At 45.0% G+C, this 22,161-nt stretch overlaps 1 protein-coding gene across 1 annotated transcript; it reads right to left on the bottom strand.

Annotated features, from left to right (window-relative positions):
• Positions 1 to 411: 411 nt before the first annotated feature.
• On the bottom strand, positions 412 to 2,458 carry LOC142289739 (uncharacterized). Its single transcript, XM_075333664.1, has 5 exons — positions 2,380 to 2,458; positions 1,669 to 2,288; positions 1,348 to 1,421; positions 1,034 to 1,126; positions 412 to 816 (listed from the first exon to the last, which is right to left on the bottom strand). Exons 1-5 carry the CDS (start codon positions 2,455 to 2,457, stop codon positions 719 to 721), a joined length of 963 nt encoding a protein of 320 aa, XP_075189779.1. The 5' UTR covers position 2,458; the 3' UTR covers positions 412 to 718.
• Positions 2,459 to 22,161: the final 19,703 nt, after the last annotated feature.

The raw sequence follows: 22,161 nt of genomic DNA, 5'->3' as shown, positions 1-22,161 counted from the left end.
CCACCGCAAGTGGCGTCACAAGTGAACATTATCATATTCTCCCCTATAAATATCCCCATTACAAAAAGGGCCCGGGGTACGGAACCAGGTAATGGCCACCACCGTGACAAAACCAAGAGAGACATTGCCCGGGACCGAGTACCTCATATCCTTGGATGCTACAGATACAAAAAACTCTCAGTAACATAAAATATATAATTAATTCATTTATTTTTAAAATGGATAACGGAATGAGGGAGGGGAAAAAATAGGAATAAAACAATAGACAGTAGCAGTGACAAATCGATTCCCATAAAATTAAATAGAGAATATATTATGTAGTAGTTACAAATCGATTACCATAAAAATATTTATATAAATTTATTTTTAAGTGAATCAATTTGTCACTAATACATACTATATATTTCCTATTTATGTTTATTTTTGTGGGAATCTATTGGTCACTACTACATACTATATATTCCCTGTTTATGTTATCAATAAGTTGTTCTATAAAACAATAGACAAAATCATAGTCGTAAAGATAGCCATTGTCAGATACCGGGTGATCAGTTAAAGCCAATTCAGGCGAGCAGTATGAATACCGCGGAGCCTGGTGACACAGGCGTTACCGAAACATGTCCGGGTACAGATGTAACAATAGAAGGACACAGGTAGATGGTGAAGGTCCTTCTATACAGGTGCAGCAGTGATGGTGGATCTGCTGTTCTTCAGGGCGCTAGATGGTTGTAGAGGAACAGCAACAACAGGCAAATGCGCGAGCAGCCCTGGATAATCCACGCCGGCAGGATGATAAGATCCGGCGGAAGATGTTGCCTATGAGAAGAGAAGTATAATATAAGTGACGGGACTCCAGATTACATGATACTACTGTGCGGTCACTGTGGCTGTACGGCAGTGTCTTATCATACAGAGGTCAGGGGTCATTGTCAGCCATCATACATGTGACAATCCCATCACTGACAGATGACATCTGCTCCACATGGATTCTTCTCACTGACTGACATCGCATGGAGATGATTCTCACACTTACCTCGTCTCTTTTTTCCCTTTTCTTTCTTTTCTGATTTTTGTTCCTCTGTAGTCAGATTTATTTTAGATTTTCTTTCTTCCTGAGATGGAATTTCTGATCAGAAAGGAAAAAAAATAAAATAATTAGTAACGATATATTCTTATAACTCCAGGACAAAATTAGGGAAATAGAGATACAGTTTGGGCCTATGGGCTACAAAATTGTGATCAATGAAACGTGGATAACAAAGAAAAACCTATTATAGAAGACCATGTGGAAATTGTTAAGACTTGATTGCAACATTCACATGTTTGGTGCTGTAGACCTGTACATACCTGACAATGAGGACGAGGATGACAAGCTGGTTATAGCATCGTCTCTATCAGGTGCAGGAGAAGATTCTTTCTGCCTGTTTGGAAGAAGAAAATCTTGTAAATTACAAGTAAACGCAGTATAAAATGGGACGTCTCCCTAGGACTTCTACTATAAGGTCTAATAGGACAGAAGAAAATCATATTGGGGGGGGGGGGGGGGTCTCCTGCTCAAAACTGCCTTTTATAGAGCGAGGAGGAAAACAACTACCAGGAATGGCTGTCATGTAATACTGCATCTCCCCTAGCTTGAATCTCCCAATAATAAAACCATAATCTACTCACATTTTTGAGATGATTGTTTTGGGTGCTGGGGTACTCTTTGGTGAGCACTCTGGGGTATTCTCTGGGATGTACCCTGGTAACCACTCTGGGGAGCATTCTGGGGAGCACTCTGGCATACTCTCTGAGAAGCACTGTGGGGTACACTTTTGGGAGCACTCTTGCATACACTCTGGAGTACTCTCTGGGATGCACTCTGGAGTATTCTCTGGGATGCACTCTGGGGTCCTCTCTGGGATGCACTCTGGGGCACTCTCTTGGGAGCACTCTGGGGTACTCTCTGGGGAGCACTCTGTGATGCACTCTGGGGTGCTCTCTGGGGAGCACTCTGGGGTAGTTTCTGGGATGCACTCTGGGGTACTCTCTGGGGAGCACTCTGTGATGCACTCTGGGGTACTCTCTGGGGAGCACTCTGGGATAGTCTCTGGGATGCACTCTGGGGTACTCTCTGGGGAGCACTCTGGGGTCCTCTCTGGGATGCACTCTGGGGCACTCTCTTGGGAGCACTCTGGGGTACTCTCTGGGGAGCACTCTGTGATGCACTCTGGGGTACTCTCTGGGGAGCACTCTGGAGGGGACTTGGTGTCATCGTTGTTCATCGTCTTTGTTGTGGTGGTACAAAGCTAAAGAGAAAGAAGAAAAATAACACATGAAATACTTTTTTTTTCTTTTAGAGGTCTTTTTTTCTATATTTTAGACTTATTGATCACATACTTTTGAAAGTCTTTGAGAAGATGATGTAAAGTTTAGGAAGTCAGGGCTCTCATTGTCTTCCTTATCCTCTGAGGCCATGTCCATGTCCACACCACCGTGATCTACAAGATAAAGGTAATGAAGTGTTATTAGAAATTGTCATTATAACAGTCGTCATTTATCACTAATATTAATGGATACCGATCGTCACATATTAGTAAAGACGACACAAACAGCCGCTTATTTTAGGTGACGTCTCCTTTTACTTACTGAGAAAGACGCTGGTGTCCACGTCTGACACGAGCTGAGGAACATACTCCGGCTCCTGACTTAGAAGATTGTCAAAGTCTAAGTCCCTCAGGAATGGATGTTCCTTGATCTGAAATGCTCCTTCTGGAAAAATACAAAATAAAAGTTTTGCAGACATGGTCAGAGACGGCTCCGTATCTTCACAGTTTAATGTAATCTAAACTAATGACATAGCGGAATGAAGAAAATAGACTGAAAGTTACAGTATGGAGACTTAGAGATGGAAAAACAGATAGAGAAGAGCTGATCGTCATGGACAATATATCCTAGATGTAATAAGTAAATATTATTATATCTTACCTGTCCCAAGTCTATCTGCAGGATTTTTTGTGAGCAGCTCAGTGATGATGTTCTGAGCATCGGGGGGAGGAGCGGGATCACAAGTCCAAATTATGTCTCCTGTTATATAGAAAATTACAGAACATAAAACCTCTTTATAGGACTGTAAGATACAGCAAAGGAAATAACTAAACCGATGTAACCAATCAAAGCAATGATGGCTTTATTCTACTTACCACAGACAACATTTCTAAAATACGTCCATGGGGAATCCCCTATAAATGGTAAAGTTCCAACAAGGATTTGATATAGGATAACCCCCATTGCCCACCAGTCTACAGGTCTTCCATAGCCCGCTTTCATGAGCATCTCTGGTGCAATGTAATACGGGGTGCCACAGAACTAGAAACCAACAGAAAATAGAGATGAAAATCGATGAAGCCATTAATTCTCTCCATAAAAATATAATTACAGAAGATAAAATATCAGTGGAAAAAGGAGGGAAGTGGAGAAGAGACAATAGTGTGATGGGATTTGTACAGAATAAGCTGCGTTCTTGTAAGTGACACTGACCTCACGGACCATGAACTCTCTGGCGATGTCCTCCCGTAATTCCTTGTAGGTGTTGCTTTCTGGTATCATGACACCAAGTTTTGAAAGCCCAAAATCGGTCACTTTGATGTGTCCAGTAGATGTTATCAGGAGGCTGTTAAAGAAAAAAAAGAAATAAAGAATGGTTGTAGCCTCACAGACTGTGTGATAAGAATTGATAATTTTCCCACCTTTAATATACTACAGGGGGCACTTACTTTTCCGGCTTCAGGTCTCTGTGCACAATGCCATAGCTATGCAGATATTCTACAGCAAGAATGGCTTCTGCAAAGTACAAGCGGGCCAAGGGGACAGAAAAGCGACCCCTTTTGCTTAGAAGGCTCTTGCAGTCTCCACCTAGAGGAAAGGAAATATTGGCGGTGAGGGGTGTATACAGCAGATCACCGTGATGTATAATGATAAGTGAGCGGAGACATTGGGGCAGGAGAGAATATTTTCAGATATAATGTGTAGTGCACATAATCTTAGTAATGGGGAAATGTCGTCCATATATTCATCTCACGGTGGTCTTCAGCAAGATGGCGCAGTGGGCTGTGTATAATCACTCTGACATCCTACTGTCTTCAGCAAAATGGCATCATGGGGAGCACATGCACATTCTGACATCTGATGGTCTTCAGCAAAATGGTGCCGCGGGCAGCACATGCGCATTCTGATATCCAACATTCTTCAGCGAAATGGCATTTGTCATAGAGCTGAGGTCTGAATCTGCGCAGGCGCTGCATGTGTCACCATTTTGATGAAGACGGTTGGATGTCAGTGTGCACATGCACCGCCTACAGCCCCAGTATACTGAAGAGCCACAGAAGATAACTGTACGCAAGCGCTGCCCTTCCTGCGGACAGTGCTAGCACACAATTTAATAAAGAGGCTTGTACATATGTAGAGGATCAGATTCCAAGGTCCGGGCTATGGTCCTGGCCCACAGTCCTGCCCAGATGTATGAAAAGCATTGTGATGACAGGTGCAAGTATGGGGCCCAGTGCCCCAAAGCTCACCTGCATCTGGGTACTAGATAGTAAATGCTCCGTGGGGATGTAACCAACCACGTGGACAAATCCTATTTATATGAGACGGGGATAAGATATTAGACGACATGGGCTGAGTATAATGCAATTTACGTGTCCTACCTCCTACATACTCCATGACCATACACAGGTGAGAATTAGTTGGAAAGGAGCAGAGCATGGAGACCACAAAGGGACAATCACTGAATGTTAGGATGTCCCTCTCCAAAAAGGCCATTTCCACTTTTCTTTGAGTATTCAGGCTCCGCTTGGTAATTTTCTTCATTGCAAAGATCTGTTGTGACTCTTTATGGTGCGCTATGTAGACGGCACTGGAGAGAAGGAAAATCCATGGTTTATATTAAATCCTTATTAACAGTTCATCTATAGAAGCCATTATATGTTCTTCTGTATTAATGCTCAATACTAGAAACCGGCAGTTACTGAAAATCCATGTCTAGAAATATATAAAATAGCACTACATAGATCACCTATGGGAGGTCCGCACAATGTCAGGTCTGCCGGAGACCCCCACCCAGGTCCCATTAGTGATAAGAGAATGTATCAAAATTGTTTTTGGGCAGATTCACTATATATGACCGGTAGATACAAATGAGAGTTTATTTTGCTCTCCCCATACAAGGCATAATAAATGGAGGAGATGGAAGAGGGAAGAAGATAACAAGTCATGAAACACCTTCTCCCCTCCTGCAGTATATGTAGTAGGTGTAATAATAATAATAATAGCAAATACCTCCAATTAGAAATGTAGGATAATTCTCCTGATATAGCCATGTCTCTTACTTCATGTGCAGGGCATTGCAGGAGCTTATGTATCCATGAATACAACCAGGCATCTAGTGACAATTAGTTGCTTTTAATCGTAACCATGGATACCTATGCTGCAATTCCCTGCACCTAAGGTAAGAGACATATCTAATCAGGAGAACTATACTACATTTCTAATTGAAGGTATTTGTTAATATTCTTATTATTACATCCACTACATATTGGGATAGGATCTTGGAGAAGGGAATACCCCTTTAAGGGTATGTGCACACGTTAAGTGTTTGCAGCAGACATTTTGCACCATTTCGACAACTCTTGTACGGAAAAATGCTGCATAAAATAGGCGCATTTTTTTATGTATATTTTTACATGTGTTATTACCAGCTTTTTTTTTTGCAGATATTCTCTACTCATCAGTGTGGGTGACATCTGCATAAAAATGCTGAAAGATGTGAATCTGCTGCAAATGTACAAGAGACAATAAGCAAAATGTGCACGAGAATTCAGGAATCACATTCACTTTGCTGGAATCAGGAAATCCTTCGGGTTTTGTAACAAATCTGCGCAGGAAAAAAATGTTTCAAAAACACGACAAATCTGCATTGTGTGCACAGGCCCTATCTGATTTGTTACAGATGAGTTTGCTCAACTCCCGTATAACTGACATGAATAGTGAGAACTAAATGTGAAGAGTGATGTGCGGATCCTATCCCTATTATAATGTGACGCCCTGGGCAAGCCAGGGGTGACAAGTCACAACATCACATGCACCCCACATTCCCAGCAGGTACACCTAGGCTAACCCAAAATCCTTGTTGCCTTCCTCCAGGGGCTGATGTCCACACCAGGGGGTGGAGCCAGGCAGTTGGTGTCCGCCCACCAAGGAGTTCACAGCCCTGGAGGCGGGAGAACCAGGCAGAGAGAGTTTGGAAGTGGAAGTAGAAGGAAGTGAAGTGGTAAAGGAGGACAGTAAGAGTGGTGACAGAAAAGGAACAGTTAAGCAAGCCTGAAGTTGGTCCGGGTGTGTGCCCCGGACTGTGACAGCAAGGTCAGCAGACGGCGGTGATAGTCTGCAGGGGGACTGCTTGGAGGTTGCTGGAAGGACCGCAGACGGGTAGTGACCCGGCGGTACCGGAGCAGTATACGAAGAACAGTCAGCACCAGGGCAGGGGCCTTTCGGATCCCGGCAAGGCTAGGAGTCGCCATAATTTGCCAAATCCGTCAGTGAAGGGGACCTCTGTCTCCTAACAACCAAGTCCCGATTGAAGGCAACAGTCCGACCAGTAAGGGGAGACACCGCCACCGCCAAGGCACCAGTTTCCCAGGGCCAGCGCCTGCGGGCAAGAGAAGGGGCTCCTCCGGCTCACAACCAGGTCGGGGAGCGGGTAACCGGTGGGGACCCATCGCTACCAAAGAGACTTTACATAGGTGCAGGGAAGAGACCGTCACCGCTAACTGCAGGGAACCGCAGCACCGTAACCGTCTGAGGGACCCGTCCAACCAGCCGTTTGTTTACCGAGAACTGTGTCGTGTTTACTGGCTAAGTGAGTACCTCCGTGCCGTGCGGCACAGCGCTGCCCCTGCGCCCCTGCACCTCCACAGGCCCCCATACCTGCCTGTCCACCATTCCAACCCCATCACTGGGCCCCGGGAGCACCAACCCCTACCCACGGAGGGGCACATCAACAACTGGCTGCTCCATACCATCACTCCCGGGCTCCCCATACAGAGCAGCGGTGGTGTTAACAAATCACCACAACCGTGGGTGGCGTCACGGACAATAAACTATCCCAAAACAACCTATCCCCTTTTCACTCACGGGCGAGGAGCGCCGCTCGAGTCCCCGGGATCCGGCCCATCGCTCGAGCCACCGAGCAGCAGAGGCCGCAGCAGCAGCGGCAGCCGGACCCGAGCAGTAGGGAGAGCGCGGCGTCCCCTCCTCCTCCCGCGACAATAACACTGAATGGCAGAGCATAGAAGCCTTCTCATAGGGAACCCTAAGATATATGTATTATGCCAAGAGAAATCTCACCCATAAATTCCACTGCTGATCAGTTTGGATGTGTCAAAGTCATCCATATGCGGCTTCCTCACCGGGATCAATGATTTAACTTCACTCTATAAACGAATAAGAAATGATATTCAGATTAAGAAGCTGCTAGAAAAAAACTCCAGATGCAAAAACGTCTCCTCCCTATATTATGTCCCAGCTGTATACACTGATTTAGTGTATGGGATGACACAAGCTGGACGCTCCGCAGATACAAATGTAATTTAAAGGGGAATCATGATACAACGGTTGTGTCACGCTTGACAGATAGTCCTGTAGTTTCCAGCTGTAGAAGGTCGCAGCGTTTGGCTACACAAGTTCCTCACTAACTTTCCCTTTTTCCATTCTTTAGTTTTCATCCCTTTCCTTTTAGGACCCAGCAGAGTTCCTCACCCTTTTAGCTGTTTTTCATCAGCACTTCCCTTGGTGTCTTTATATTCCCTCATCCCCCCTTAGGGCTCGTGCGCACACTGCGTCCTGATTAGTGCAGAAATAAATGCACCCTCTGGCAGACTTGACACTGCATTTTGACAAAAAGAATGCATCCTAAACGCATGTATTTTGGATGCATTTTACATGCGTTTTGGATGCATTTTTGTCAGTGCGGTCCTTGGCAATTCAGCACTGCTACATGCCCGCTGACAGCAGACACAGACAGAGCCGGGCGATGAGAATGAACTCGGATGAACTTCACCCAACTTCATTGTCATCCCGCGCCTCTGTCTCTGTGTGCTGTCATGAACTCAGATGAACCTCTGAAGTCAGTGCCAGGACACAGGAGGCTGCAGCAGTTCTGTCAGAGCGTCACCCGATTTCACTGACATCGCGCATCTCTCTCTCTGTGTCGCAGCCTGATTTGCGGTCACACATGAAGGACTCACCTGTGACCGCAAATCCCCTGAGTGACTGAAGTGAGCCGCACATTGAGCGGTGCCCTCACTCAGGTAACCAGCGGCCAGCTGCAGTCCTCCACCTGAGAGTGGTGGCCGCGGGTCACCTGAATGACGTCATCGCTGATTGCGTGGCTCACTTCATTTGCTTCGTGGAGCTGACAGAGAGCAGGCCGCTTCTGTCAGCTTCATGTAGCAGAGCTGGATGCGTCGCGGGACCTCGTGAGGATTACGCCGGACCTGGAGGGGTATTTGGGTATTTTAATAAAGTGGTGGAAGAGGGTGTTTTTTTTTCGTCTTTTATTCCAAATAAAGAATTTTTTAGATGTGTGTGTTTATTTACTTTCACTTACAGGTTAATCATGGGGGGTGTCTCATAGACGCCTGCCATGATTCACCTAGGGCTTAGTGGCAGCTATGGGCTGCCATTAACTCCTTATTACCCCGATTGCCAACGCACCAGGACAATTCAGGATGAGCCGGGTAGAGTCCCGGAACTGTCGCATTTAATGGATGCGGCTATTCCGGGCGGCTGCTGGCTGATATTTTTAGGAAGGGGGGGTCCCCATAACGTGGCGCTCCCCATCCTGAGAATACCAGCCAACAGCTGTGTGGCTTTATCTTGGCTGGGTATCATTTGGGGGGGACCGTACATTTTTTTTATTATTATTTATTTATTTAACTGCATGATATAGACACGCCCACTGGTTGCAGTGAGACAGCTAGCACTCAGCGTGCGGGCGAGTCTGACTGCAACCACTCAAAGGCGCCAGTGGACGGGGGAAGCAGGGAATACGAGATGGAATAAGGAGCAGCAGATATTTTCAAAAGAGGAGAAGCTGCCAGAGCAGTGTGAACGCCGTGCAGCGCTGTGTCGGTAATCGGGGATCGGTGAGTATGAGAGAGGGGGTGAGAGGGAAAGACCAACAGAGAGAGAGACCAAAAGACCTGCGTTTGTTATGTCAAAAAAACATGCGGATCGCAACAAAAATGCAGTGCAAACGCACGGCTTAGCATTTTGGTAGCGTTTTTCTACAACTCATTGATTTCAATGGGTGTAGAACGCTGCCAAAACTGACAAAAGAATTGACATGCTGCTTTTGTAAACGCAGAAATTTTGTCAAATTTTTGACAATCAAAACGCTGCGTTTAAAAAAGCATCGTGCGCACGGATTTTGCATGATTCTCATAGACTTTGCTAAGGAAGCAGAATGCATGAATTTTGACAATGTGATGCTGCAGCTTAAAACGCTGAACAAACGCAAAAAAACCCCACAACGTGCGCATGAGCCCTTAAGCTGTGCTGGTGATAAGTCTAATACCCTTAACAAGGCTTCAGAGCAAGCATTCGGCCTGTATTCATCTGGAGAAACTTTACTATTGTTGCAGATCTTCTCCCTGAGCCATCTGGAGATATGTTATTCCTTTACTTTCCCCTGTGTATACTCCCGGTGTCTTCTTAAGAACTTAGTGGGGTTGACTAAGCGTTCATCCCATCCATTCCCTACCTAGGGCTTATTTCAGGGTCAGCCAGGGTCAGGTGCAGAACCTATCTAGTGTGGTGAGGTAAGCCAGGGGCCGGCGGTAGGTTTGGTCTGGGGTCCCCATCTTTCCCTTCCCCAGACACAGCATTTCCCTTCCCTTTCGCTGTTCGCTTGGTAAATCCACGTACCTAGCGTGACAGTTGTACTATATGGGAGATCACAGGGGAGAATTTAAAGCGAATCTGTCAGCAGGTTTTATATAGAAATGTAAGAGCAGCATAATGTAAGGGCTGAGAAGTGTCATTTTGATAAAATCAATGTTTTATCATTAGCAGATTATCACTACAGGACTAGCTGTCTTGTGCCATGTAGTCCTATTACTCTGTGTAACCCCGCCTCCTACCACTGATTAACAGCTTTTTGCCTATTCACATTATGCACAGAAAGCTGCCAATCAGTGGTGTGAGTTATACAGAGCTCAGAATTCACAGAACTGATAGATCTGCAGCAGAGGAAAGAGAAGTTTTATCACAACTGCTGCACCCAGTAAAGTAAGTGATACATCAGTGGAATCAGGGTTCCTGCCCGTACATCATGCTGCTCTTAGATGGGTTAGCAAAAATCTGATGACAGATTTCTTTTAATATAAATGTGTTTATCTAATGCGATTGTGTTCTCTACTTTTAGAATAGAGATATCCCATATTATATGGAGGATGATACTGGACGTGTCATTCACACCCCATGATGTGGTGATATACACACATCTCCCTCTATGATACTTACACCGGCGGGTTCTTGGATCTCTGGGATCTCACAGATCACACTGTCAGGATTTGACAGCACAGTTGTGTCTAAAATAGTGACAAAACGATGAAGAAATAAAATGTATTAGATGAGATCAATCATACGTGATACAACAATATAATGGAAAAAGACAAGGGATTATTACTAGTTATATGGGAATTCTAAATATGAGTATGTACGGCGCATCCATAGACAGATACATGTAATGTAAATAATGGAGGATTCCTCAATCATCACGGGAATGACGAACCACCAAACATATGCAAATTCACCTGAAAGTGCCATGGGGGCGTGTCACTGCATTCAGATATCAACCATGCCTTCAGTGCACTTCCATCCTGATTTGTATATGACGTCTCATTAGATTTCTACTAAAAGGGATCATTTTTATTAGGCGGAAATGGCCTATACAGTCATACCACCACTTCCATATGTAAAAATGTGCTGACAGGTTCCTTTTTGGCTCCCTTCACTCGTCCGTGCATTAAACGTATGTGTGTGAGGGTCTGTGGTGCAGGTCCGTCTGTGTGTCTTTGTGTGTGTCTTTGTGTGTGTTCTCTGTGTGCCGTTCGTGTGCTATACATGTGACATCCGGATAGCGCACGTATAGCATGAACTTGTATACTTACCTGTCTCCGGTGCTGCTGTCACAGTTGCTTCTGGGTCCACAGTCAGTGCAGTGAATATTCATGAGGCTTAATGAGTGGAACTCGGAAGCAACAGTAACGCCGGAAACAGATACAAGTGCACCTCAATAAATTAGAATTTCATCAAAAAGTTAATTTATTTCAGTAATTCTAAATGGCTTACAGCCAATGAAAACCTAAAAGTCATTATCTCAGAAAATTAGAATATTATATAAGACAAATTGAAAAAATGATTTTAAACTCAGAAATGTTGGCGCCTACTGAAAAGTCTGTAAATTAAATGCCTCAATACTTGGTCGAGGCTCCTTTTGCATGAATTACTGCATCAGTGCGGCATTGCATGGAGGCGATCAGCCTGTGGCACTGTTGAGGTGTTATGGAAGCCCAGGTTGCTTTGATAGCAGCCTTCAGCTCGTCTGCATTGTTGGGTCTGGTGTCTCTCGTATGCCTCTTGACAAAACCCCATAGATTCTCTATGGGGTTTAGGTCAGGCGAGTTTGCTGGCCAATCAAGCACAGTGATACTTTATTATTAAACCAGGTATTGGTACTTTTGGCAGTGTGGACAAAGTTTCATTTCCAAAAAACTTGTCAGCAGAGAGAAGCCGAAGAAAACAGCGCTGGATACAGGTAAATATAGAAAATCTTTCTATTTCAAAGACCCGTGTTTTCTCCAGTACGTGTCAAACTGATGTCACACGTATGCAAACACAGATGTCACACGTATGCAAACACAGATGTCACACGTATGCAAACACAGATGTCACACGTGTGAAACACGTGTTACACATGTATGACACACGTTTGACCATACTGATGCGTGTGGCTTGTACCTGATTAAACACAGATGTCTGAAAGGGGCCTTAATATGCTTGGATAGAGAACTCTGTAAACAGCCAGCTTATTTAGCAATGACCTTTTGTGGTTTACCCTCCTTGTGGAGTGTGTCAGTGACCGCCTTCTGGACATCTGTCAAGTCAGCAGTCTTCCCCATGATTGTGTAGGCTACTGAACCAGTCTAATAATAATATAATATTTATTAATTTATACAGCGCTATTAATTCCATAGCGCTTTACAGATGTGAAGCCCCACAGGTGTTGTGTCGGTGCATTACCTTCAGGGACTCCACGTGGAGGGACTGTCTGGTCACAGGTAGGGAACCTTCTTTTAGGATTTTCGTGACGCCACTCTCTGTATTGCGGTCAGGGTGACCGCCACTGCAGATTAAGGGGTGCCTGGGGCTGATGGTGGGTGCAGTCAGTTGTAGTGGCCTCCCGAGAGTGAGGCAAGCCCCCGGGCCCTGTGTAAGTGTGTGGCACCACAAGTCACAGAATGACTCACACGCACAAGCAGAATGTCTTTCAGGGGTTTTACTCACATTAGGTGGCAGGGTGAGAAACCCGGGCGTAGGTGGGATGAACCAGGCTGGAACCAGATATCCTTCCGGCTGGCTGATGAGGGTGACTACCAACTCGCCTTCCTTAGCCCTTTGTGTTTTTGTGGTGACCCCGACTTGAAGTGACCCAGGGAAGTTGCTGCTGCCTGTTCTCCCCTCGTTTCGGCCCGTTTGCTTGTAGCCTGGACCAGGTCACTCTGGCTGCTTGCCTCCTGTGAACTATGGGCCCTCTCTTTGCTACGTGGCTGTGGACTCTGTGGTGCTATGGTGTGGGTCTGGAGTACCCCCACCGGCAGGTTTGGCAGTAGAAAGGTGAATCTATCTCTGCACTGGGACCTGTTACCCCTGCGGGCCTGGTACCTTCCTGGCAGTCCCCTTACTCTGCCACCCCTTTGCTCTCCCTAGCCTTGGGTGGATTTCGGGTGGCACTACCAGGTGACCGATCTCCCCCGTCGGTAGTCACTGCGTGGACGCTGTTCAAGTGCTCCAACTCCAGGGTCTGCTGCCTGTGACTCCTCTCCCTGAGCTGGACACTCTAAACTGGCTCACTAGTGGGTTCTGCACGTCTGCTCCCTCTGAGCTCCACTTCCAGACTCCTCACTTCTCTCTCCTCTCTACTTCCTCTCTCCACTGTGCCTGCCTACACCACCTAGCAACCAGGCTCTCTACCACAGCCCTTGAGTAAACATGGAGGCTACGCCCCCTCCTGGAATCTCTCAGGAGTCCCTTCAAAGGTCAATATGTGAGACATGATTACAATGCGCCTGTGTAGTCACACCTCAGTCAGCCTTCTGGATTACCTGCATTGCACTGCCCCCAGCATGGGTGCAGTACTCAGTGGTGCCTGACCAGGTCAGGGGCGCCACACATACATTGGCAACACTATCCCCATTGGGGCTCACAATCTAAATTCCCTATTAGTATGTTTTTGTTATGTGGGAGGAAAGCGGAGTACCCGGAAGAAACCCACACAAACATGGGGAGAACATACAAACTCCTTGCAGATGTTGCCCTTGGTGGGATTTGAATTCAGGACCCAAGCGCTGCAAGACTGCAGTGCTAACCACTGAGCCACCGTGCTGCCAAGGGACCATTTTAAATGCTTAGGACGCCTTTGCAGGTGTTTTGTGGTAATTATTCTAATTTTCTGAGATAATGACTTTTGGGTTTCATTGGATGTAAGCCATCATCATCAACATTAACAGAAATAAACACTAGAAATAGATCCCTTTTTGTGTAATGACTCTATGTAATATATAGGAATAGATCCCTCTGTGTGTGTAATGACTCTATGTAATATATAGGAATAGATCCCTCTGTGTATAATGACTCTATATAAGGCCCCCTTCACACGTCAGTGATTCTGGTACGTTTGTGCTTTTTTTTTTATACGTACCAGAATCACTGACATACGCAGACCCATTATAATGAATGGGTCTGCTCACACATCAGTGATTTTTTCACTGAACGTGTCTCCGTGCAGCGTACACGCGTGTCCATGATTCTGCACGGAGACAAGTCCGTTTTTTTCTGGCATCACTGATGACCCACGGACCACACTATGGTGTGATTCTGTTATGTCCCAGTGGTGGATACTCTGGGCCGTGCACCGGACTCCTCCAGTGAGGCAACCCGGAGCTAACCCCTGTACAGGGACTGTCCGATCACCCCACCAGAGGGTCTAGATGCACGGTAGCCGGGGCACTAACGGTACAGGAACAGAGTCCTTCAGGAGACTGGAATGACGATGTCTCCGGGTCCACGGAGCTCCTGGAGGTTGTCCAGATGACAAGGCTCAGGTCCTGGTGCCGGGTGGAGATGTCAGGCGGGATCCAGGTCCAGCTGAATAAGTGGGCAGTTCCACAGGGGAAGCTGAGGATCGGAGACGGGTTCAGGCTGGAGAAGATGGTGGGGTCACAGCCGACAGTCACCGAAGGACTTCCAGGACGAACTGTGGTCAGGAACGGGTTAGAGTGGCAGGACTGGCTCTGTGAAATACACAAGGTTAATAGGAGACTAGGCAAGAGGGGACCGGAACACCTAGCTTAATGAAAAACGTTGAACAGGCACCCCCCACTTGGAAGGAAGATCTTAATATAGCCTGTACCTGAATTTGGCAATATCCTGTTTCTGGAACGCTGGCCCTTTAAGAGGAGGTCAATGACCGCGCGCGCCCTAATGCGCATGGGCGAAGCCCGAGTGCTGGAGGCCAGAGCAGGAAACGGTGCAGAGGATGCAGGAGAGCCCGACAGTGTGTCTTGGGTGGCACGGGAACGCCGGGAGCGGGGGACAGGGAGCATGGAGGACACAGAGGTGGAAGAGTGAGCTGTGTGGCCGGGGGCAGGAGGACCGGGGACCGAAACGGTGAGGGACGGCATCAGGACCCGGGGAGCGTGACAGATCCGTGTGTGATCCGTGAAACACGTACCACAAAAACACTGACATGTAAAATAATAAACATTTTCCACTCACCTTGCCAGCGACGCGCTGTGCAGCCTCCACTCTCTGCAGCTCCTGCCCGGCTCATGAATATTCATGAAAGCAGGAACAGCCGACCCGGAAGTAGCTGCAGAGAGCGGTGGGCGGACGCTGCAGAGCCGAGGAGTTCAGCACCATGGACAGCAGGAGCGAAGGCAGGTGAGTAATGTCCATATGCAATCACGGATCACGGATTGCACATGGACATGTGCATGTTTTACACGTCAGTGAAGAACGTCAGTGCTTTTCACTGACGTGTGAAACGGGCTTAATATATAGGAATAGATCCCACTTTGTGTAATGACTCTATGTAATATATAGGAATAGATCCCACTTTGTGTAATGACTCTATTTAATATAGGAATAGATCCCTCTGTGTGTAATGACTATATAATCTGCCTTTCCCTTTTTGTATTGAATTGCTGAAATATATTAACTTTTTATTTATTCTCATTTATTGAAATGCACTTGTAAGTATAAAAATACATTTAGTTTCGGTGAATGACGTGTGTGCAAGCTCATTGATTATATTGGATCTACTTGTGTCCGTGTCTCTGGGTCGTGTGAAGGAGCCTTACGCAGAGTCAAAATAGAAAATCTCCCATAGTTCCCTGTTGTGTATAATATCTGGCTGCTCCTTGTAGAAGGTCAGTGACCGGCTTACCTGTGATCAGATCCCTGTTCAGCTCCGACTGACTCCCATTAGGGTCAGGGATTTCCGGGTTTAGATTTTGCCCGTCTTCATTGTCGCCTTCTGCTGTTTCCTGCTGGTTATAATATATATAATTAATATGTGGAGGATTTCCCTAAATCACCAAATCCATAAATCGGGAAGGACTAAACTTGTATTTACAGATGAAGCCAATTGTAACTCTACAAATCAGGCGCCATCTGATCACTTTTCTCAGAACGTTCTCTTAGGCCTCGTGCAGACGTGGGGAGTTATTTACCTCAGTATTTGTAGCCAAAACCAGGAGAGGGACAATAAATAAATAATATAATAGAAACACGGGCACCACGTCTGCATTTTTATCCTCTTAAGGACTGGGCGATTTTTCATTTTTGCTCTTTTGTTTTTTCCTCCCCTTATTCCAACAGCCATAATAATTTTATTTTTCTATCGATATAGGTGTGTGAGGGTTGTTTTTTATGATGAGTTATACTATATTTATTTTATACTAGCTGTACTACCCGCTTTTGCCCGGGTTAACAACTGTTGTTAACAAAATAGAATGTATTAACATTCCCGGGATAGAATGTATAAATAGAATGTATTAACGCCCGAGATAGTAACTGTCTCTCTGTTTCTCTCCCATTCTCTGTCTGTCTCCCCCTCTGTATATATCTCTCTGTCTCTCTCTATCTCTTTCCCTGTTTGTCTCTTTCCCTGTCTGTCTCTGACTGTCTCTGTCTCTTTCTCCATCTGTCTCAATCTCTTTCCCTGTCTGTCTATCTCTGTCACTTTCCCTGTCTGTCTCTTTCCCTGTCTGTCTCTTTCCCTCTCTTTCCCTGTCTGTCGCTTTCCCTGTCTCTTTCCCTGTGTCTGTCTCTTTGTCTGTCTCTTTACCTGTCTGTGTCTGTCTCTTTCCCTGTGTCTGTCTCCTTCCCTTTCTTTCCCTGTCTGTTTCCATGTGTCTGTCTCTTTATCTGTCTCTTTGTGTCTGTCTCTTACTCTGTCTATGTCTGTTTCTTACCCTGTCTGTGTCTGCCTCTTTCCCTGTCTTTGTCTGTCTCTTTCCCTGGCTGCATTGTGACACGCCAACATTCCATATAAAGACGTGGCTGCGCATTCTTCTGAAGTTCTGGCTGCACTGTGGCTCCTAGCTCAATTCGCTTTAATGGAGGCAGGTTTTTTGGCGAATAACTGTAAAGCGCGGGGTTAAAATTTCCCCTCAAAACATAGCCTATGACGTTCTCGGGGTCCAGAAGTGTGAGTGTGCAAAATTTTGTGGCTGTAGCTGCGATGGTGCAGATGCCAATCACGGACATACACACATACATACACACACACACATACACACATTCAACTTTATATATTAGATTTTGATAAATTCAATTTTTACGGACGCAGCAATTTACAATGTGTGATTTTTTTTATTTATTTTTGTGTGGTAAAAGTGGGGGGATTTGAACATACAGTTAGGTCCAGAAATATTTGGACAGTGACACAAGTTTTGTTATTTTAGCTGTTTACAAAAACATGTTCAGAAATACAATTATATATATAATATGGGCTGAAAGTGCACACTCCCAGCTGCAATATGAGAGTTTTCACATCCAAATCGGAGAAAGGGTTTAGGAATCATAGCTCTGTAATGCATAGCCTCCTCTTTTTCAAGGGACCAAAAGTAATTGGACAAGGGACTCTAAGGGCTGCAATTAACTCTGAAGGCGTCTCCCTCGTTAACCTGTAATCAATGAAGTAGTTAAAAGGTCTGGGGTTGATTACAGGTGTGTGGTTTTGCATTTGGAAGCTGTTGCTGTGACCAGACAACATGCGGTCTAAGGAACTCTCAATTGAGGTGAAGCAGAACATCCTGAGGCTGAATAAAAAGAAAAAATCCATCAGAGAGATAGCAGACATGCTTGGAGTAGCAAAATCAACAGTCGGGTACATTCTGAGAAAAAAGGAATTGACTGGTGAGCTTGGGAATTCAAAAAGGCCTGGGCGTCCACGGATGACAACAGTGGTGGATGATCGCCGCATACTTTCTTTGGTGAAGAAAAACCCGTTCACAACATCAACTGAAGTCCAGAACACTCTCAGTGAAGTAGGTGTATCTGTCTCTAAGTCAACAGTAAAGAGAAGACTCCATGAAAGTAAATACAAAGGGTTCACATCTAGATGCAAACCATTCATCAATTCCAAAAATAGACAGGCCAGAGTTAAATTTGCTGAAAAACACCTCATGAAGCCAGCTCAGTTCTGGAAAAGTATTCTATGGACAGATGAGACAAAGATCAACCTGTACCAGAATGATGGGAAGAAAAAAGTTTGGAGAAGAAAGGGAACGGCAAATGATCCAAGGCACACCACATCCTCTGTAAAACATGGTGGAGGCAACGTGATGGCATGGGCATGCATGGCTTTCAATGGCACTGGGTCACTTGTGTTTATTGATGACATAACAGCAGACAACAGTAGCCGGATGAATTCTGAAGGGGTACCGGGATATACTTTCAGCCCAGATTCAGCCAAATGCCGCAAAGTTGATCGGACGGCGCTTCATAGTACAGATGGACAATGACCCCAAGCATACAGCCAAAGCTACCCAGGAGTTCATGAGTGCAAAAAAGTGGAACATTCTGCAATGGCCAAGTCAATCACCAGATCTTAACCCAATTGAGCATGCATTTCACTTGCTCAAATCCAGACTTAAGACGGAAAGACCCACAAACAAGCAAGACCTGAAGGCTGCGGCTGTAAAGGCCTGGCAAAGCATTAAGAAGGAGGAAACCCAGCGTTTGGTGATGTCCATGGGTTCCAGACTTAAGGCAGTGATTGCCTCCAAAGGATTCGCAACAAAATATTGAAAATAAAAATATTTTGTTTGGGTTTGGTTTATTTGTCCAATTACTTTTGACCTCCTAAAATGTGGAGTGTTTGTAAAGAAATGTGTACAATTCCTACAATTTCTATCAGATATTTTTGTTCAAACCTTCAAATTAAACGTTACAATCTGCACTTGAATTCTGTTGTAGAGGTTTCATTTCAAATCCAATGTGGTGGCATGCAGAGCCCAACTCGCGAAAATTGTGTCACTGTCCAAATATTTCTGGACCTAACTGTATATATTCTTTTAATTTTTTTCATATTTAATAAAACTTTTTTTCCTAATTTGCTTTAGTATTTAATAGTCGTCTTAGGGAACTTTAACCTGCAATAGTCTGATCACTTGTTCTATTCAGGGGTGTCAATCTCAAGACCTGCGGGCCAAATCCGGCTCACCACATCATTTTATGTGGCCCACGAGCTGTTTTGCTAGTAAAATCTAGTTACTTTTCTCTGCCATCCATATCATCCAGTAGCAAATAACCTCGGACTGTGGTATTTTTAAGATTTTCTATGAATTTGTACAGCGCATGCGCTAAAGAGGGCGCTATGTGCAGTATAAATGGTAGATGCTAGAATGTATGGGCTCCTTCTATAATGATGTGGAGATACCTTTGTTGGGATTTTGGGGTGGCTGGATTTGTGGAGTGTGCAATGCAGGGGGCAGGGTCCTTTTGTTGGGATATTATAGGTGTAAAGTGCTGTGGAATATGTTGGCACTATAAAAAGAAACTTTAATATTATGGGTGTGTGATTCTGCGGGGAGGGCATTTTGATGGGTGTGTGATACTGAAGGATGACTGTGATGGGATATTTTTGGGGTGTGTAATGCTGTAGGTATGCTGGGTGCAAAGCTTGTGGTGGGATTTACATCACCCTTAGCCCTACAACCCAGGGACAGCACTCTTAGCCCTACAATCCAGTGACAGTGCACTTTGCTCAACACCCCAGTAGCAGCACTCTTAGTCCTACAATCAAGGGACAGTGCCTTTAGTGCTACAACTCAGAAAAAGTGCCCTTAGCCCTTCAACCCAGGGACAGCACTCTTAGTCCTACAATCCAGGGACAGTGCCCTTAGCGCTACAACTCAGAAATAGTGCCCTTAGCCCTTCAACCCAGGGACAGCGCCCTTAGCCGTTACAACCCAGGGACAGCGCCCTTAGCCCTTACAACCCAGGGACAGCGCCCTTAGCCCTTACAACCCAGGGACAGCGCCCTTAGCCCTTACAACCCAGGGACAGCGCTCTTAGCCCTTACAACCCAGGGACAGCGCCCTTAGCCCTTACAACCCAGGGACAGCGCCCTTTGCCTTACAACCCAGGGACAGCGCCCTTTGCCCCACAACCCAGGGATAGTGCACTTTGCTCTACAATCCAGTAATAGCACTCTTAATCCTACAACCCAGAAATAGTGCCCTTAGCCCTACAACCCAGGAATAGCACCCCTAGCACTACAACCCAGAGATAGCGTGCTTTGCTCTACAACCCATAGACAGCTATTGGATAGCCCTACTACCCTAGCCCTAGTCCCAGGGACAGTTTTTGGGAAACCCTACAGCTATGATACCCAGGGACAGTTCTCTTATAAGATAAGGCCGTGTGATAGAGAAGTGGATGGGTACTTACCGGGCGTTCCAATGAGTGGGCCGGACATTCCAATACAGACAGGACTTTTCGGGCCAGCTCTTTAAGAAAACTGACATCTCCATTTTGAGATCTTTCATCAGCCTATAAAGAAGAAAAAAAATAAAAAGTAAAATTTTGAGATGAGAAAGGGCAGAATGGAGGTCTCCAATGTCTGTGACATTTGGTTTGCTTTCTGCAGATACAATGAATACTTATCTGTGGACCCCACATATTTTATATTGGTGGAAAGAAGAACCTTCTATCCCACCATCATTTTCTATTATTATGGGGAGGTTTTGTGCGGATTAACCGCCATTTACCTGCTGTAATATTGTCCTGATGTTCTGAGATAAATCCGTCAGATACTCTGAGGTTAGTTGATCTCGTTTATATTTGTTCAGGCAGTCTCTTATTAGCTCCATCACCAGCCGGTGAGAGAAGCTGAGGACGCCATCGGGTGGTAGATGCACAATGTCAGGGAGATTGTTGTCAAGAATCTCCGATAGTGTATCTACTTGAATGCTATCCAATAGTAAGTGCGCCATAGCGAGCAACTGCAAATTAATCCAATCACTAACTATAGAACCAACAAATGGCACCCGCGGAACTGTGAGCATTGTATACATAGGGATTCCGAATTGTGATGTCATAATGGCCCACCACCAGTGATGTCATAATGGCCCACCACCAGTGATGTCATGATGGAATCTTGTGATGGAATCTTGAGGAGATGACTGTGCACAAATAGATGCTGCCTAGCAATATATAAAGTGGATATACCATAGAATTACATTTGTCTCTATGTTATGATGGCTGTTCTATTTTATTTCCAATTAGAACACAACCAGGATAAGGTTATATTCACACACTGCATTTCTGTAGCATTTTTTTAAAAAAATATTACATACAATATGTGCGTTTTTGCAGTTTGTTTATTTATTTATTTTTTCAATTATTTGAATGGTTGAAAAACACTTCAAAACCCCTGAAGAATTGATATATAATTCAGATTTAAAAAAAAACAAGAACAAAAAAAAGCAGTGTGTGTGAATGAGGCTTCAGAAATCTCATTCACTGAGCTGGTACTGTAAAACAGAGTATTTGCAGCAGAAGAAAAAAAAAAGACTGAAAAAATGGCAATTGTGCACATGCCCTAAGCAGGGGTCTCGTCTGGGTGTATGGGCCACACAGAGGAAAAAAAATATTTTGGGGGGTCGCATTCTTTGCAGGACAAAGTGACATTTTTATTGGTACCATTTTTTTTTATGCACCTTTGGATCACTGATTTTGGACATTTTTCACTTGTTTATTATAACAAATGTGCACATTCTTTGTTTAAATATAATGTTTAAATATAAAAAAAAAATAAATGATGGTAAAAAAAAAAAGTCATGCCTTATTTTGAGGTTGTTTTTTTTTTTTTTTACACTTTACCCCTTTCTTATAACTAATAGTGTTACAATTAACACTATATAGAAATTTGGCCAACATCTTTTAGTAATGTTCCCCATCTTGTTGTAATGTGCCCATCCTTGTCCCCTTGTAGTAATGTTCCTCATCCTTTTCCCTGTCTTGTAGTAATGTGCCTCATCCTTGTACGGATCCTGTAGTAATTTCCCCAGCCTAATCCCCATCCTGTAGTAATGTCCCCATCCAATAGTTTGTGCCTATCCTTGTCCCCATCCTATAGTAATGTCCCCATCCTATAGTAATGTGTCCATCCTTGTTCCCATCATATAGTAATGTTCCCCATCTCTGTCCCCTTGTAGCAATCTCCCTATCCTGTAGTACTGTGACCATCCTATAGTACTGTCCCCATCCTATAGTTGTCCCATTCTATAGTAATGTGCCCATCCTACAGTAATATCCCCATCCTAT

This window comes from Anomaloglossus baeobatrachus, chromosome 1, assembly GCF_048569485.1.
Source record: "Anomaloglossus baeobatrachus isolate aAnoBae1 chromosome 1, aAnoBae1.hap1, whole genome shotgun sequence".
Taxonomy (NCBI): Eukaryota; Metazoa; Chordata; class Amphibia; order Anura; family Aromobatidae; genus Anomaloglossus; species Anomaloglossus baeobatrachus.
Note: the sequence above shows the minus strand (reverse complement) of the source record. Positions and strands in the feature narration are given on the sequence as shown.